General features: G+C 42.5%; 1 protein-coding gene across 1 annotated transcript in view; it reads right to left on the bottom strand.

The window, feature by feature from the left end:
- rxfp1 (relaxin family peptide receptor 1) overlaps nucleotides 1-20,198 on the bottom strand; it is a gene marked incomplete at both ends in the record, with an annotated part of 82,241 nt that overhangs the window by 5,514 nt on the left and 56,529 nt on the right. The window contains 8 exons of the mRNA XM_083786334.1: nucleotides 1,160-1,231; nucleotides 2,368-2,439; nucleotides 3,415-3,486; nucleotides 8,990-9,061; nucleotides 9,168-9,239; nucleotides 9,395-9,463; nucleotides 9,882-9,953; nucleotides 17,347-17,418. Of these exons, the coding sequence (XP_083642460.1) occupies nucleotides 1,160-1,231; nucleotides 2,368-2,439; nucleotides 3,415-3,486; nucleotides 8,990-9,061; nucleotides 9,168-9,239; nucleotides 9,395-9,463; nucleotides 9,882-9,953; nucleotides 17,347-17,418 (573 nt within the window). The remainder of the gene's footprint in view (nucleotides 1-1,159; nucleotides 1,232-2,367; nucleotides 2,440-3,414; nucleotides 3,487-8,989; nucleotides 9,062-9,167; nucleotides 9,240-9,394; nucleotides 9,464-9,881; nucleotides 9,954-17,346; nucleotides 17,419-20,198) is intronic.

Genomic DNA, 20,198 nt, shown 5'->3' with positions numbered 1-20,198 from the left:
TCCGCACAAAAACACATTGAATCAGAATCCTGTCCCAACATACCGTATCGTATTGAATATAAGAAGACTCTGATTATAAGATTATAATTTTTCTTCATTTGTGGAAAAAGAACATTGAATGTCAAATAAACTAGTCCCCGACTATAATACGACCTCGTCTTATATTCAGGACAAAATGTTGGCCTTGAATTGTTTCATACTGTAGATTACCCCTGTTCCTCAAGTTTGGAGCTACTCAAATTAGCTTTCTACTATTCTAACTGCATTTTACTGTGCGAGCCACTGGGAGGGAATTTTAATTCACAACAATAGATCATACTCTGTACACTGTAGGCTACAGATTGTGTGAAGTACAGTTCTGTAGTACATAAAACGACTAGCCTAGAGAGTCGAAAATAGAGAACAAGGGGCATCTATGATGCTGCTGCTATTTTGTCTTCTCTTCCTTTTGTGTTTCTCGTTTTCAAACTGCTCTTGATTGTGACTTGCTATATGTTGTTTGTGTTTTTTAACCTTTACTGTACAGCCCTTTGGAACCTTGTTCTGAAAGGTGCTATATAACTAAAGTTCATGAAACAATTCAAGGCCAACATGTATGTTGGAACAGGATTACAGGCTGATTCAGGGTACATTTTGGTGTGGATTTCTCCTTTAAGGGCAGAGGGAGAGAAGATGCCAACTGCTATTTAGGCGAGTCGTTTTATGTGCTACAGAACTGTACTTCACACAATATGTAGCCTACAGTGTACAGAGTATGATGTTGTTGTGAATTTAAATAAACCATCTACAGTTAAAGCTCTGTCTTTGTTCGGTTGTACAAGAGTGTGTATATGGGGGTTTTTGCTTAACGTTCACAGATTTAGCTTAGCATGCTGTTTAGACAAATAAATGGTTGCACAGCAAAAGTTGCAATAAATAGTTAATCTACTTTGATGTGAGTGTTTCTGAATGGTTAAGCAAAACTGATCAGGCCATTTTTCCTAGAAAGCACCATGGTTCCAAGAACCCTGAATGTAATCGGTGCTAGTTCACATTTCTGTGTCAACAACAACAACAAATCAGTACAGTGTGTTCTCCACAATATGTTAGTGGAAACTGAACAGCAGAGAGGCCAGAGACAATCAGCAGTGCACGGATAAACAGGAGCAGGCCTACTCACATATGAGTCAAGTGTTTGAGAGGTTCAAACATCCTCCGTTGAATGTTCTCGATCTCCACTCCCTCTATACTCCTGTGAACAACATGGATGACCTTATACATAATATAAATAGACTAGTGTGTCAATTAACTTTTCCTTTACTCTCTCCCTCTCGCGCTCACGCACACACCACACAAACAGTTTTCCTCCCTCTGACACACAGGTACAGTATGTAATTTATATAGCACGTTGTTGTTTACCTGGTATCCTAGTATACTTGTTACTAAATAATTTACTCAAAATCTTTATAAGTCAGCCTGGATCTGCTAAATGCCTAAATTGCTAAATATGAACATGAATTTGTTTGGGTCTGTTCTCCAAGGAGACTGACAGGCTCCTGTATTGCCGTGTTGGGCACGAGCATGTCTGTGTTTCAGGTGCCTGTGCATACATTTGTGCTTCACTCTGGCTTCTGTAAAACGTGAAGTTAGGATGGGGGCGTCTTCTTGGAAGTCTAGATAAAATGTGCATTTGCCTGGACCAAAGCCATAACTCATTATTTTATTTTTGCTGTATTTTCACCCTTCAGCAAGAGGGAGGTTTGGTTCTGAGGGTATTTCAAAGTAGTGAAAAGAAAGTAGGGGCTCGCAACTCACTTAATGATGCTCCAAACTTTATTGCGACAGGCAGGCCTCCTCTCGCTGCATTTGCCTGCCTTTCATTGTTCACTGTTTCTACAGTCTTGGCTCAGCACCAATGGAGGATGTGCGTTGCTTCTCTTACCCTGTATTTGAAATGTTCAAAGAGGGGGGGGGGGTGACGGCCCTATGGCATTATGTCAGGGTACCCAGACATATGCGACAAGAGGCGGGAAGATACCGCCTAATCTAGTGTGGCTGCAACTTCACGCGTCGGCAAAAATGGAAATTCTTTGCCTTGCCTCAAATTGCAGTAATTTCAAGACAAAGTATAATAATTGTTTTATCAAGCTGCTTTTGTGTATTTTTCTACTTGGCTTTGAAGTTTTTTTTTTAAATAATTATTAATTATTAAAATGATGAGGTCATGAACTGGGCCTCCCGATCCTTAAGGCCGCCCCTGGCAGGGATGTGTCTAAATGTCTAAATGCAGAGTGGCTGTGCTGCCGTCAGGTGAAGACTTACAGAGACAGGGATGTGTCTAAATGTCTAAATGCAGAGTGGCTGTTCTGCCGTCAGGTGAAGACTTACAGAGACTTGAGCTTGTGCAGCTTGTCAAAGTGGTCCAACTGCAGCTCGGCAATGGGATTGTACGATATGTTCCTTAAAAAAAACAGCAGAGACTGTGTTCATGTTCATGTTAGTACAAACAGTAAAGTACCTTACATGCAGGCTTTAAGGCAGGACCTAAACACACACAACACCTTTCACACATTACACTTTTTATAACAGTGTATTCATTTGTCATCCTGCATAATGAGCACTTATACTTTTGGTGTATATTTTGATGTCAATAGTATTATACAATTACTCCAGTAAATATGTCGAATACAGGACTTGTACTCAAGTAATTTCTACGTTGTTCTATTGGTATTTTTACATAAATAAAAACTTCTTCCACCACTGACTTTGTTACACTTGCACGCACTCCACACTCATCCACATACAATTGACCATAATATATGCAGACCGCATCCGTCTTGCCAGCAAGGTGCTAACTAGGTGTAACTTCCCATTGACAGCCCATTCATCTAAACATATTTTTTTTATTAAACAACGTCAAACTCACCAACATTGCAGCTGTACAGAAAGCTTGAATTATTCTCTTTCAATCTGTAAAGTTTTTGTTTCACAAAATCTTAGGAGCTTTCCTGTCAAGACATTCCGTGCAGGTTATTTTTTACTAAATGTCCGAGTTTGGAAGCGCTCGTTATCATCAAAGCAACGTCCTGCTGCCTCCTGCATTATGCAGGCATGCAAACAGGGACAGTGTGCAGGGCCCCACGCTGTGTATAGTTGGCCCCAAACAGGGACAGTGTGCAGGGCCCGACGCTGGGTATAGTTGGCACCTTGCTGGCAAGATGGATGCAGTATTCATATGGTCAAACACCATACACTACTTACAGTAACTTATACACTTTGTTTGTGTTTCTTTAACCACTAAAAAAAACCCAATATACTTCAAATGTTTTTCAAAATAGTAAAAGAAAAGAAAATCTCTTCACGCAAAGCTACACGTTGATTTATTCACTGAGATGTTCCCTGGCATCTGTATGTACTTATGCAAATGAGACTCACAGTTGTAGCAAATCCCCGAGAGAAATGAATAGATTGGGAGGGATGGCCAGCAGTCTGTTGTTGGACAGGTCTCTGCATGTGGCGTTCCATCCATACAGGTCCCCAGAAACGACAAGGAACAGACAGCAGACAGATGCCCTCTGTTATATCATTTACCTGAATGATGAATATGGATTTTTAAGCATTCATATTGCATTCGTTATATGAATCCAAATGTGTTGTAGGAGCAGATGTGGCCTAAATTCACAATTAGTTGTTTTGGATCCTTGATATTTTAGGTGCCAGATGGGTGGAGTTTGGTGGATACAACAATGCAGAGAGAAACATCACATTTCAGACAACCACAGAATTTTTTTTTGAGGTCATGTGTGTAAGGTTTTTAAACTATATGAATTTTAATGGTGCAGAGTAAACAATACCGGCGGATTCGGCCACGCTGGGCCATACCCCGAAATACAAGTATGTGTGTCTCGAAGAATGCACACAGAATAACTCTTCCTACTTCCTTCACAGGTGTTACCGATAATACTAATGAAGGCTCTGTTCCATTCTGTTATTGTGCATGTTTTCTCACTAGAAACGCTCTGCTACACCAGTGGGTCTCAAAGTGTCCTTGAGTGGGTTCCAAATGGCCCCGTACGGGTGTGTAACACTGCGGCCCCTTTTCCACTGGTTGGTTCCCAATGGGAACCGGTTCAGTTCTTTTTGGTTTTTAGTCCATGAGCCAGGGCTCCAAAATTGAAACGTTAATTATGAATTGAGTGGGCAAAACCATACCTATATTAGATTGTTATCACCATGAAACCTCCCCAATTGAGTACTTACACAAAGACAATGATTTATTGTATTACAAATTTTACATAAATATGCAAATGAGGCATTATGTAGGAAGATGCAAAATAATCAAAATTATGAAAAAGCTACTACTGTGGAAGGGTTATCATGTATTTATTAACTTTTATTGATCCTATAAACAATTTAATGTTGGTCTAGTTTTTCCCACCAATTTTGGAGCTCTAGCTGGCTCATGGACTAAGAACCAAAAATAACTGAACCGGTTCCCATTGGGAACCAACCGGTGGAAAGGGAGGGGGTCTGAGAGTGTACAAATGGAACCAAATTTACCTATTTGGTTCCTTGAAATTAAAAGGTTTGGGAACCACTGTACACTGAATGGAACAGAGCCTTAATTAGTACAGTGATGGAAAAAGTACTCAGATGTTTTAAAAGTACCAATACTGCAATGTAGAAATACGCCGTTACAAGTAAAAGTCTTGTCGCATTGCGACGCATTGTGAGCTTGTAGAATGTAGATCAACTATTTTCAAATGGCCAACATGTGTATAGGGCTATAGTGGTTAATGTATGTTTAGTAATAATAATAATCAAGTAACTAGTAACAAAAGTTTTCAAATAAATGTAGTGGAGTAAAAGTACAATATTTGGATCCGAGATGTAGTGGAGTACAAGTAAAAGTATTGGAAATCGGAAATACTCCAGTAAAGTACAAATGGGCCTACCTCAAAATTGTACTTAAATACAGTACTTAAGTAAATGTAGTTAGTTACTTACACAATTAGTATCATCGGTAACACCACAAGTATAGGGAAGGGACCCGGAAGCATAGATGTATACGTATACGAAAGGCTAGATGGCTCACCTGCGCTGCTGGCCAATGGAGAGCGACGTTGCTACATGGTGGCCAGCTTACTTCGGGGCAGCATAACATTGTGTCTATGGGGCATTTAAATAACCATAACTTACTACATTTTCAACCCATTTTCTGTTTGGTTTGTTATAAACGTCAGAGACATCCGCATACTTGTATGCTTTTATATGACGTTCATATAAAAAAAAATTAAGCAGATAACGTTGATAACGTTTGTAAATCTGTCCAGATTTGAGGGAGTTTAGTATTTTTGTTTGAGCTGTCATAGAACATACTGTACTGTAGCCCCGAGGCAAGATGGCCGCTGGGTGAACTACGTCAGAGACTTGAACCATCTAGCCTTTATAAAAGTTATTCTGTGTCCATAGAGCCTATTAGTTTGATCGCGGCCAGCATGTGACTGCTTCAATAAGCCATCCAAAGTGTGTGTAATTGTGTTGCATGCCGTTCCTGAAGAAGCACCAATCTGACTGACTCGGCACTGCATTCCCTTGTGGCGTCATTAATACACAGTAAACACACACACTCATTAACTGTATAGTTAGATGCTGTAGCTGGGCTACAAACACAGAGAAGAAACTTTGAAAGGACATTGATTTTTAAACGCATAGCAAGCCAGGCTGGCCTGCTGCACCAGTACTGTACGTATGTAGGTGTGTGTGGTCAATAACACACTTTATTTACTTTAAGCTTTATTTACACATAACAGCTTTATTTACACATAACAGACAACAATTGTGTCTGCAACAAACCACTGCAGCACTCAGCATGCAGTGACAAAATGGCCATGGCCAGCGGACATGGACTTTTATACTGTTACTGTGGCTGTTCTTGTGCATTTTTCTCCTTCATATTTATTGAACATGATTTTTAGCTTCATCCATTGTTTTTATGCAAATAGTACTGTATAGAGTAGTCTTGCGTGGTCAGACTGTTGCCTCCCATAATTTTCAAATGTTTCCGGAGTAAGGAAGCTCTGATCAAACTATCGTCTATGTGGCATGCAGCTTAACCAGTACTGTAGGCCATTGGCTTGAAGGATAGCCAAAGAGCCAATGTCAAAAAGTGTAGGAGTGGAAAGAAGAGAAGTGTTAAAGTAGGAGGAGCTGGTTATTGAAGTATGTGCTGGCTGATACGGTACATGATCAGCTCTGCAAACTGATAAACAGGCAACGAAACAGGCAGAGCAGTGGGTACAGCAGAGAATAAACTCGGCCAAAGGCAAGTAGGTCTTGAGCTGTGATTTAAAAATGTCTACAGAGTGTGCCAGTCTAAGGTGCAGTGGGAGTTTATTCTAGGCCGCCTGCAGAAAGCTGCTTCGCCATATTTGTTAGATGCCTTGTTTTGGCACCTCGAGCAGTCCAGCAGTGCGGAATTAAGGGGGGTGGTTTTGGACATATCTGGGCACTGTGGGCAGGCAATCATGGAGGTAGGAGGTTGCAAGACCAGAGTCTTATAAACAAGTAAATTAATCCTAAAAACAAACAGGAGCCAGTGTAAACAGGCCACAACTGGAGTGATATGTTCTCTCTGGCTGCCGCATTCTGAACAAGTTGTATCCAGTCAGTTGTTTTCTTTGGCAGACCAGAAAAAGTGCATTGCCGTAATCGAGTCGAGAGAAAACAAAAGTGTGGATGAACGTTTTTCCATCATCTAATGATAAATAGGCAGTCTTGGTGGTATGATTAATGTGCGATTGTGTGTGTAACGAAATTCAATTCAGAATCTATAATGACTTCCTACAGTCAGGTTACAGTGTCTATTCTTTAATGATTCTTTCTGTTCACTAGAACCGATTATGAGAACTTCCCGTTTTATCCTCATTTAGCTTGAGAACGTTCTCACTCATCCAGCATTTAAAAAGTTGTTTGGATTATTGGCCCAGGAATGAAAAAACAAACAAAAACTCATGAATTCAAGGCTCCATACATAATTACTGAATGAAAGAATTGTATAGCCGCACACTCAATGCTGCCAATGCACAAGGTTTAATGAGGACACAGAGAAACCAACGTTTCAGACAGGTAATAAATACTGCAGGGTCTTCAGGGTCCTTACCCTGAAGAGGACCATGAAGAGTGCAGAAGAGGGTAAGGACCTTGAAGAGTGCATTCATGCATTGGCAGCTACTGTATATGATTGTGCGTCTATACAATATTTTCATTCAATATTAACTTTCCCGTTGGCTGCCACCACAAGGACTCGGTCCGCTGTGCATCCTTTTGTCCTTGAATTACCCACCCGAACTCACCTTTGCGTGAAGCATTCCTTTAAGCTGTTTATTAGAAATGTTTCCACAGGCTATGGGATCTTTAGTGCCAGTTGTGGTCTGTCGGCAAACAGTTTGTGTACACCCACCCGGGGGTATGGATTAGTTCCATACATCAAATACACTACCGACCACGAATGAACACATTTTAAAAGCCTTTAATGTCTCCAAGCATAAAAGCATAAAGGACCTAAGGGCTGCGCTACACTGGGGACGTAATTGGCTCCGCTTATAGCTGTCACTATAATCAATAATCAACCAGGTGCAGTGCGCAGGTTGTGCGTAGGCTCCAGGCGTGAATTATTATAATTATTTTCTACGCAAGTGCTCTATTTTTCAATACTGCAGTGTAGAAATACTCTGTTACATGCGAAAGTCCGGAATTCAAAAGTATTAGTTTTGCTTTGTACATAGTGTTTATAGCCAAGGCTAATTTGCAACCCCGGTCCCTGGTTAGGTAGGCCTTTCTATACAAATATGATCTACCTAACAAATATGATCTACCTAGATCTACCTATAGGTTCATGTACTGTATGTTATGTAATAATAATCAAAATCTACCAACTAAAGTTTTCAAATAAATGTAGTGGAGTAAAATAACTATTTGGTTCCGGGATGCAGTGCTGTAGAAGTAAAAGCATTGGAAATTGGAATTACTAAGTAAAGTACAAATACCTCAAAATTGTACTTAGGCACAGTACTTAAGTAAATGTACTTAGTTACTTTACACCACTGGCTGGACTGGAGTTCTTACGTACCTCCTGAACTCTAATCGAGTATTCTTAGACTCTGTAGTTCTTGTTGGAATGTTAACTGCTGCTGCATAGCTTCATAAGCAGCATCCAAGCAACGTTAAATTACTTCATCCAGTCAGACTAAGATACAATCCAAGTCTTTGAACACTAGTTCATGTAACGTCTGTCCAGGATATGGGACCACCACAACCGTGACTACAGATCCTGCATAGCCTGTGTGTACCGCGACCACACAGATCCCTTGATGGTGAAAATGCTATCAGCTTAAATTTGGGGAAAAGTTAACAATCGGCTTCCTTACTTCCCTGTGGGCGTCAGCTGGCATGGAGCAAGAATGGTCGCCAGAGACCGGAGCAAATGGAGGGGACTCGTCGCCAAATGTTCCAATAGGAACGGGAGGCACTAAGTCCAAGAAAGACTCCCTGCCTTTACCAATGGTAAATGCTTATGTGCGATTTCCCATCGATTGGTACACAGAGGAGAAAAATGGATGACTGACAGACAGACAGACCGACATCTTCAACCGCTTATCCGTAGTCGGGTCGCGGGGGCAACAGCTCCACCAGAGTTCTCCAGACTTCCCTCTCCAGAGCAACATTAGTTAGTGACTTCCTCCTGGGGGATTCCGAGACGTTCCAAGGCCAGTGAGTCGATGTGTTTCCTCCAACTGCGCCTTGGTCTGCCCCGGGGTCTCCTCCCAGTGGGACGCGCGTCGAGGACTTCCCTAGGGAGATGCCCGAGAGGCATCCTAACCAGATGCCCGAACCACCTAAGCTGGCTCCTTTCTAGGCGAAGGAGCAGCGGTTCTACTCCGAGTCTCTCAGACAGACAGAGCAAACATGTTTTTCCGAACACTTCTGTGTACTAGGCAAATTAACTTACAGCTCTCCAAGTTTCTGTAGTAGAGTGAAAGCTTGTCCATGGATGTGGTTGATTCTGTTTCTCTGGAGAACTCTGGAGAAAAGCAAAAGATAACGATTTTAATTGTATTGTTTAATTCTCGTATTGTTTCATTTCTGAACCGTATATTTCATTTAAGAGTGAATATGTCTAGACTTACAGAACTGTCAGCATACTGCATGAATGGAAGGACCTGTTCCCAATGCTTTCAATTGCATTCCCCTCCATATCCCTGGTGTGTCAGTCAAGTAGGAACACACACACACACACACACACACACACACACACACACACACACACACACACACACTCAGAGATGGGAGTGGAAACAACAAGGCGATAACATGTAGTGTTGTTTTTAAATTGAGCAGACTGCTTTACACTTACAGCCAGTTCAATCTTGGCATTTCCCGACAGACGTCCTCCAGCATAATGAGGGAGTTGTTCAACAAAACCCTGTGTGACGCGCGCACACACGCACACGCACACACACACACACACACACACACACACACACACACACACACACACACACACACACACACACAGCACCAGTGAGTACTGACCCAATTCAAGCATGTGTCTAATGTAAGGTCAGTCACGACTCACAAATAGAAAGAAGAACCATTAACAATAACATGATGGAATAAACATTTGTGACACTCTGCACAACCAGCAGACTTGCAGCCCAATGGCCTACTAGGCAGTCTGTGTACAATATTTATGGACAAAGAAGTTAAAAAAGTAATTATAGTATATGTTTAAAATTATGCATCTCATCTGACTGGCAAAATAGTGCCACCTACTGCTTATTTCATAAACCCTCCAAAACATGACATTGAGTAATGCAGTAATGCAGTTAGTTCAAACTTACAGGAGAACCAGGGAGTTCAGTCCAGAAAAGGTCATGGAGGATATCTGATGGATGTTGTTGTTTTCCAGGATCCTATAACAGAAAAAGGAAAACGTTTCAATGTCTTAACCGTAACCACAGTTTCAGCCGTATACATTAGTATTAGTATGCATTGCACTGTTTCTGGGTGATCGACCCTTTAAAAATAACAGACCATTAAGTCTTTAAATCGGAAATGACTAAGTAATAGATAAATAATCCAGCCATATTGTTGTATTGATTTTTGTTGTTGTTTTTAACCGAGGCATCTCCCAGTAAAACATGTATTTACTAGTAGTATTTTAATCTGTGCCACGGATACGATTTATCGTGTTTTTTTAGGTACTTTAACTTTACCCATCTGTGTCATATTGATTACTATTGATATTCATATAGTAGCATCCCCGTCGCCAGGCAACACTCACTTCCGCTGCGGCCAGCCAACAAAATGTTTACCCTCCGTCCACTTAATATAATAATTGCGATCTTTAGCGGCGTTTGAGGCTCAGACTGAGGTGATTGAACGGTCAGAACGTCAATGTCAGGAGGTCAATAAAAAATATATGCGCTGCCACGGTTACAACAAGCAACGGCCAGCAGATGTTGTTCGGAAACCCAGTCGGTTAAATCATAAATTATATTTGAACAAACAGCTGTTTTTGGCAGCCTTCTTTTACGGTAAAGTATTTTTAAAACTGTGACAATAAAGTCTTTCTGATTACAATTATAGTACAGTAATTGTCTCTGTCGTGTTACTTTTCAGGATTCTAATTATAAATCACACCTGTGTGAAGTGAGGGGCGCTAATATATTAAAGTCTAACACGTGTTGCTATATGATTATAATAATAATAATAATAAACTTTATTTATAAAGCACTTTTTAAAACAATGTTACAAAGTGCTTTCCAATACAGGATAAAATGCAGTGCAGTAGCATAATACAACAACAATAAACTAATTTTAAGTAAACAGGTGAACACAAAATAAAACGATAATTAATTCAAGTAAAAGCCATCGTGAACAAGTGGGTTTTTAGCTGTGATTTAAAATAACTCAGTAGGGTGATGTGTCTTAGGGCCTCAGCTTAGGTGCACGGGCCGAGAAAGCTGGGTAGCCGGAACTTCCAGGAGAGCCTTGGTTGCCGATCTAAGGCTACGTGTTGGCCTATGGGGCTCCAGCATGTCTTTTATATAGATGGGGGCCAAGCCATGTAGTGCCTTAAAAGTGGTAATTTAAAATGTAAAATCAATCCTAAAAGGAACAGGCAGCCAGTGGAGGGAGGCGAGGACAGGGGTAATGTGGTCACGCCTTCTGGAGTTGGTCAGTAATCTGGCTGCTGAGTTCTAGACCATTTGAAGAAGGGAGATAGTTGTTTCATTGAGTCCGGAATATAGTGAGTTGCAGTAATCTAAGCGTGTTGTGATAAAAGCGTGGTTTACCTTCTCAAGGTCAGGGAATGAGATAAATGATTAGATTTTTGCTATATTACGGAGTTGGAAGAAACAGGATTGTACAACCTTAGTGACTTGCTGATTGAATGAAAGACTGGAGTCGAACATCACGCCTAGATTACGGGCTACACTTTTGATGTTATTGGACAGGGCGCCAAGCTGTGACTGGAAAGCAGGGATGGAATTTGGGGGGCCAAAGAGGAGGATTTTGAATAATTTAGCTGGAGGAAGTTCTGGGACATCCAGCACTTGATGTCTGATAGACAAGCTAGGATCTGGGATCTATCTGTGCTGCCAGGTTTGAGGGGGATGTAGAGCTGAGAATCCTCTGCATAACAGTGAAAGTTTATTTTATGTTTTCTTATAATATGGCCAAGTGGAAGCATGTAAATATAAAATAATGATTGGTCTAGGATTGATCCTTGGGAGACACCAGAGGTCACGGGGATCCCCAATTGCCCCCGAAAAGCTCCTATCAGAGAGATAGGAGCGCAGCCAGTTAAGGGCTGTGCCCCTGATCCCCACCCACTCTGACAAACGGTCAATTAAAATGGAGTAATCCACAGTGTCAAACGCCGAGCTAAGATCTAAAAGTATTAAAATCGAACAATCCCTGGAATCAGAAGCACGTAGAAGGTCATTTGTTTCCGTGCTGTGACCGGCACGGAACCCAGATTTAAAATCCTCAAAAACATTATTAAAATTCATAAATGAAATAAGCTGATTTGAAACTATTTTTTCAAAAAATTGGATAAAAAAGAAAGATTAGAAATTGGTCTAAAATTATCTAAAACTGAGGGGTCCAGTGCTGGCTTCTTCAGGAGGGGTTTTACAAGAGCAGCCTTAAAACTAGAGGGGAAAATACCAGTGGATAAAGAGCAATTAGCGATGGTTAAAATGTTGGGTCCTAAAACATGCAAAATATCCTTAAAAATATCCTTGGGATGAAATCCAGAGTGCAGGTGGAGGATTTCATGTGAGATATAATTTCTTCCAAGGTTGACAGGGAGACTGGTTCAAAATGAGTGAGCATAGCAGGGAGGGGGGGGCGGGGCATTCCCATAGTGCTCTGGGCTCAGGGATAATCTGTTGTCTGATGGTTAAAATCTTACTTGAAAATTAATGTGTGAGAAACTCTTCACACCTTTCTGTTGATGCTTCAAGGGGTTGACTGGGGGGAGGGTTGATTGCTGAGTTGATGGTCTGTTTAAGCAACGCAGGGTGATTGGTTTTTTATGTCTAATTTTGAAAGGTGCTATTTTGTCCAAAATATGTATGCAATTACTGTTAAAATGGTCTACTAGCTCATTCACAGAGGGTTGAGGCTGAGCAGTGATGTAGGGCGGAGCCGCTAGGAAGGCATTTTTAAAACGGGCGGCAGAGTTTGCATTAAAAACACGAGAGCGGGACGATAAAAGGGGCTTGGGAGCAGGATAAGGAAGCAGTGTTTGAAAGGACACAGATTTGTGGTCAGATGGAGGGAAATCTGTGATAATTACATTATTTACAGAGAAACCAAATGAGAGTATCAAATCAAGTGAGTGGGACCAGTAACAGATTGAACCAAATTAAATGATTCATAAAGTGTGATAAAATCAACTGCTTGCACATTTGGAGGGACAGCAGACATAAATTGATGTCACCAACCAGAAGGAGTCTGTCATATTTTGGCAGTGATAGGAGGTCAGAGAACTCATCTAGAAAACCTGTGCTTTTCGGGGGCCTATAGAAAGTATAGATTAAAACGACTAGGAGGGAGCTAAGAAAGCTAAGACTTTCAAATGAGGAAAAACTACCAAAGGATATTCGGGAGCATTTAAAATTGTCTCTAAAAATAACGGCAAGACCACCACCACGGGAGGTTACTCGTCTAGGCTCATTAAAATAAGCAAAGCCAGGGGGCAGGGTCTCCGTAAGAGGGGCCACGTGGCCATCCTTCAACCACGTCTCTGTAATAAAGGAAAAGTCCAGGTTATAGGACAATCTTCACATAGAAAGGATTTCTCCTTCAAAGCCCTGACATTTAAAAGAGACATTCAAATTGGGGTGGTGGCTGGAGGAGTGGAGTTGATTGTGATGAATTGCAGGTCTGACTAGGTTAGTGAAATTGACTCTAGATAGAGGATGAACCAGCATGCAGAGCCTCTTACTGATAATATAGAATATGGAAGTGAGTGGAGGCAGAGGGATGCCACAAAGTGACCATTTGCCCAATCGAATAATCTACAGCTCTGGCGATTAATAATCGATTCATCGACACCCCCCCCCCCCCCCCCCCCCCAATAGATAGATAAAACTTTTACGATTTTATATTATGCACATGCCATGGTCACATAACCATTATATGTTGAGTGCATGCTTTGATGGTTACAGTTTTATAATCAGTTTTGATGAGTAAACCTTTGTGGAGATCTTCTCAGTGCCATTCAGGATGGAAAATGAAATCCATTTGGATTTGGGGAGAAGTAGTTTCATAAGGGTCTGGTATGAAGTACTTGATATAAAGAGAACATGTTCAGTTCACTAGTCTACACTCTACTCTACACCTGCCTTCATTTCATCTGATCGTTAACTGTGTCTGTTAGAGAGAGGGGCAGAGAAGAGTGGCTTTGCTCAACTTGATTTATACTTATATTCTCCACTCTGATGAAGGTACATGTTCGATATATCATGCAGCCTTACTTATTAGCCAATATTTTGGCTATAAAAAGCGATTTCGATTATGAAATATTAAAATCGATTTCGGAGACTGCAACTATTAATCGGAAAATCGATTATTCAGTGGCATCCCTAGGTGATAGGGTGATATGCAGCATGTTCAATGTGTCAAAGAGTGTTAACATTGACATTAAAGGCAATGCAATGGATGAAATTGGAAAGTAACTGTCTTGTGCCATTCAAATTAGGATGGAGACCATCCCTTTTGAAGAGGTCATTCTTTAAGAAGAAATCATCAAAGTTATCAATGAAGGTGTATAGCCTGCTGCCAGGCAGAAGTTTTGCAGCCATTGGTTAAGATTAAACAGACGACTAAAATGCTCACTGCCTTTGGAGAGAGATGGAATGGGGCCAGACAGAACTCATTTAACATTCAGGCTCTCAATTTTGACACATAGTGTCTCAAAGCTGACTTGAAGTTTAGCTGATTCTCTAGCCTATGATATGGTGATGTAATGGTGATGTAAAACATTACATTCTCTTTATTGTTAAGGCATTTAATGTTTGTGATAGGGACAAGATGATATACATTTTCCCTTCATTGTCAATGGCGTTTTTAAAACAAACATTGAACTAAAAACAAACATTGAAATAAAAACAACATTAAACCTGTATATAGCATTTGACCAGGTATTCCCCTCTCTACTAGTCACTACTCACTAGACTCAAACTTGACATTTGAAAAGCATGTTAAAAATGTAGCCAATAAAATCAAATTCAATTTATCCAATTTCAGACACATAAGACCATATCTAATAACAGATGCAGCCAAACTCTTCATGCATGCTATGATTTTTTCACACATAACCTACTGTTTCACAACCTGGTCACAGACAAATCAGACAACTTTAAAACCCATAGAATCACTTTACAAACAGACTGAAACAGTTCATAGATCGAACGGACAGTGGTGACAGAACAACAAGGGCAACTACCAGAGGGGACTGTAAAGTGCCAATCAGACGTAGTGTTTGGTAAAACAGTCTTCTCTGAGCCTCCCATCACTGGAACAGTCTCCCTACAGAATTAAGAGAGACCTCCAACTATCTGACCTTCAAATTAAACCTGAAAAGGTGGCTAAAAACAACTCAAATTTGTAACCTGTGTGTGTACCTGTATGTATGTATCAGTGAGCATGAGTATGTTACATATTTATACCAGTAGGGGGCACCAGAGATACAGAGAAGAAATTGGAACGATACAGAGAAGAAATTGGAACGATACAGAGAAGAAATTGGACGATACAAATTGGAATGATACAGAGAACCAATAGACGGGAGTTGCACCACTCGGTTCAAACTGGTGTGTTTTTTTTGTATGGACGTAGTGTTGGGTGCTTGGCATCAACGCATGGTGTTGTGTGCAGGCACACTACACTTTGTCTTTCTTTTATCTGTATTGTATTGTGTTTTTGTATGGACGTAGTGTTGGGTGCTTGCACATATGCACACATGGCATCAACGCATGGTGTTGTGTGCAGGCACACTACACTTTGTCTTTCTTTTATCTGTATTGTATTGTGTTTTTGTATGGATGTAGTGTTGGGTGCTTGCACATATGCACACATGGCATCAATGCATGGTGTTGTGTGCAGGCACACTACACTTTGTCCTTCTTTTTATCATTCATTCATTTTTTAAGAGCCTGCCCAGGGACTACAGATGAAATTTAGCTTCGCCTAACTCTGGCCCATTTACATTGATGTGAAAACTGACATGTTGATTATTGAGCTTTGTCCCTGTCAAATAAATAAATAAATAAATACTATGCATGAAATAACTAATGGACAATTAGTTGATGAAGGTCTCCACATTCATATTGGAAGGACAATATCAGTACTGCTATAATTATCCTTCCAATATGAATGCGGAGACATTCCTTCCTGTCCATTACTAATTTCACATATGGACATGGTGTTACAGTACATCCACGCAACATCACAGAAAATATTAACATAATCAAATAACTAATGGAAAATGAAGTTCTGCCCGTTCATTGGGAGGTCAAATGGGTTTACAAATACTTTTTAAATTACCATGTCAATGATCTACCCATGCAAAGAATAAAGAATAAATACATGAGGGGGCTTTGGAATAGTGTGGTACTACTGGCGTTACAAGACAAACACACTTGGAATGGCAAATAGTGGGGATAAAAGTCTTCATCCTATTTTGTATGGAAGTGGTAGGGTTTTGGGTTCTTTGTAATGTTACTGACTCTTGAAAACAAAGCATTGCATTGTGGGGTTTTGCCTACTTTAGAACCTGTGAAGGGAGCTGATAGGCTCTTCTTGATGTCAATCAAGTCACCTTAATTAAAATGACAGATGGGGTTTTGTGATTTCAGTTTATATATAATTTTTATATATACATTTTAATTATATATTTTTAGGGGCATGTCATGTGGTCTACATTTCCCTACATTTACACCTGTCTTTCCAAAAAATCTATTCACAGACTACAATTGGTCCAAAATGCAGCAGCCCGCCTCCTAACAGTTACAAGAAAGTTCGACCATATTACTCCCATCCCCGCCTATCTCTTTTAGAATTAATTTCAAAATTCTACTTTTTACTTTCAAGGCTAGGTCCGGCCTTGCTCCGTCCTACCTTTCAGACCTACTTGACCCCTATGAGCCAGCCCGCGAGTTGAGATCCTCGGGTTCAGCCCTTCTCACCATAAAAACAGGCCGCAAAAAGACTGGGCGATTGCAATCCGCGCAACCTCATTATGGAACGCTTGCCGACTCGGTTCCTCGTTTTAAATCACTCCTGAAGACCCATTTCTGCAAAGCTGCTTTTAATCCTTTATCGTTGTGATTTCTTTGTACTTTTTTCACCTTTTTATGTTTTTATGTTTTTCGATATGCCATTATTCTGTGTTTTTTGCTGTTGCCTTTGGATGTATGATATCTTCTATATGCTCTTGTTGTTCAGCACTTTGTGACCTTGTTCTTGAAAGGTGCTATATAAATAAAGCTTTATTAATATTATTATTATTACATGCATAGCCATGGTGATCTACTGGTAGATCACAATCTACCTTTTGGGCACACCTGAGATAGCAGATATACAAGGTACAAGATAGAAACGTGGCACAAATACTTTTGTGTGTAGTAGTATATGATCAGGTAGGGCATTAATTTATGGAAAGACACAAAATGTTAGAATATAGAGTTAAGAGGTTTCTGCCCGACGGCAACAATATATTAATGGATTGGTAATGCATGGCCTGCACGTGTTATTTAAAATGTTTTCCAGTGAGAAGATAAAACATACAACCACTCCAGCTTGTGTAGGTCCTGGAACACCCCCGGCATCAGGACAGAAATCTGGTTGTAGCTCAGATACCTGTGGCAGGGAGACATGGTGTCAAAGATGGAGTGCTGTGATCCTGTGGCAGGGAGACATGGTGTCAAAGATGGAGTGCTGTGATTTTTGTGTGTCTAATAGGGATCATTATTTAAATAGGCACCCAGGTGTGGTTATAATATTCAAATATGTTCTCCCTGTGTATTTTTGGTTTCTTCCTGAAAGCTGAAAGCCTTTTGAGATGATTTCAAACTAATTGATTCTGCTGTTAAACAAAATTATTTAATTGGATGATGAGGTGGATGCTGATTGTGACAATAGGGTCATTATAATTGGAAGGAAATAAATAAATACATGGAGAAAACAAAAAGTTTAATATGGTATGGATGCGTGGATTATACTGTAGGTTTATGAATGGGGAGCTCCATTAGTCAATTAGTTATTTCACGCATGGAATCTATTTCATAATGGACTTTACGCAAGGACTTACATCCATGCAACATCACAGAAAAGATTAACATAATCAAATAACTAATGGAAAAATGAAAGTACTTTATCATATCATATTGTCTGCCCATTTGAAGGTCAACATTGATGTGCACTCTGCACACAGACATGAAAGGGGGCTTTAGCCCCTGCCGTTTTGACGTTCGGTGAAAAGTCATCTCCATCCTGAACTGGAATGTAGCATTTTAAATTGAAATAATTGCCCTCTGACCCTCATGGCCGCATCAGCACATCTGCAGTAAAGCTTTCTTAATGTGCCGTGCACAGTGCGCGCACACCGCACACAGAATTATAGCCCAACTACAAGCTCACAACGCATCGCAGCGTGATGCATTGAGCTGTAAAACCACTATATTTGGTGCGTGGTAACGCCGCGACTCGATCAGTTGGCCATGCAGGCCATGCTTGAAGTTTTATATTTGTGATCGGCAAAATGATTCAGTGTTTTTAATGGCACCTCATGTCCTTTTAAACATGTGATCAAACTGAAAAGTTGAATAAACATAAAACATAAACAATAAACATGCACATCCCCGTGCCCCGCCTCCCCATTCACTCCTCTGACCCACTCACTGGCCGCAGCCACAGACCACCTCACTGACCACAGCCACAGACCACCTCACTGACCACAGCCACAGACCACCTCACTGACCACAGCCACAGACCACCTCACTGACCACAGCCACAGACCACCTCACTGACCACAGCCACAGACCACCTCACTGACCACAGCCACAGACCACCTCACTGGCCGCAGCCACAGACCACCTCACTGACCACAGCCACAGACCACCTCACTGACCACAGCCACAGACCACCTCACTGACCACAGCCACAGACCACCTCACTGACCACAGCCACAGACCACCTCACTGACCACAGCCACAGACCACCTCACTGACCACAGCCACAGACCACCTCACTGACCACAGCCACAGACCACCTCACTGGCCGCAGCCACAGACCACCTCACTGACCACAGCCACAGACCACCTCACTGACCACAGCCACAGACCACCTCACTGACCACAGCCACAGACCACCTCACTGACCACAGCCACAGACCACCTCACTGGCCACAGCCACAGACCACCTCACTGGCCGCAGCCACAGACCACCTCACTGACCGCAGCCACAGACCACCTCACTGACCGCAGCCACAGACCACCTCCTCTGACCCCCACACTGACCACAGCCACAGACCACCTCCTCTGACCCCCGCTCTGACCACAGCCACAGACCACCTCCTCTGACCACAGCCACAGACCACCTCCTCTGACCCCCACACTGGCCCCACAGCCACAGACCACCTCCTCTGACCACAGCCACAGACCACCTCCTCTGACCCCCACACTGGCCCCACAGCCACAGACCACCTCCTCTGACCCCCGCTCTGACCACAGCCACAGACCACCTCCTCTGACCCCCGCTCTGACCACAGCCACAGACCACCTCCTCTGACCCCCACACTGACCACAGCCACAGACCACCTCCTCTGACCACAGCCACAGACCACCTCCTCTGAGCCCCACACTGGCCGCAGCCACAGACCACCTCCTCTGACCCCCACACTGGCCCCACAGCCACAGACCACCTCCTCTGACCCCCGCTCTGACCACAGCCACAGACCACCTCCTCTGACCCCCGCTCTGACCACAGACCACCTCCTCTGACCACAGCCACAGACCACCTCCTCTGACCCCCGCTCTGACCACAGCCACAGACCACCTCCTCTGAGCCCCACACTGACCACAGCCACATACCACCTCCTCTGACCCCCGCTCTGACCACAGCCACAGACCACCTCCTCTGAGCCCCACACTGACCACAGCCACAGACCACCTCCTCTGACCCCCGCTCTGACCACAGCCACAGACCACCTCCTCTGAGCCCCACACTGACCACAGCCACATACCACCTCCTCTGACCCCCGCTCTGACCACAGCCACAGACCACCTCCTCTGAGCCCCACACTGACCACAGCCACAGACCACCTCACTGACCCCCGCTCTGACCACAGCCACAGACCACCTCCTCTGACCCCCGCTCTGACCACAGCCACAGACCACGTCCTCTGACCCCCGCTCTGACCACAGACCACCTCCTCTGACCACAGCCACAGACCACCTCCTCTGAGCCCCACACTGACCACAGCCACAGACCACCTCCTCTGAGCCCCGCTCTGACCACAGCCACAGACCACCTCCTCTGAGCCCCACACTGACCACAGCCACATACCACCTCCTCTGACCCCCGCTCTGACCACAGCCACAGACCACCTCCTCTGACCCCCGCTCTGACCACAGACCACC

This window comes from Protomyctophum parallelum, assembly GCF_964188405.1.
Source record: "Protomyctophum parallelum genome assembly, chromosome: 16".
NCBI classification, from domain to species: domain Eukaryota; kingdom Metazoa; phylum Chordata; class Actinopteri; order Myctophiformes; family Myctophidae; genus Protomyctophum; species Protomyctophum parallelum.
This window is presented reverse-complemented; position numbering and strand designations above follow the sequence as displayed.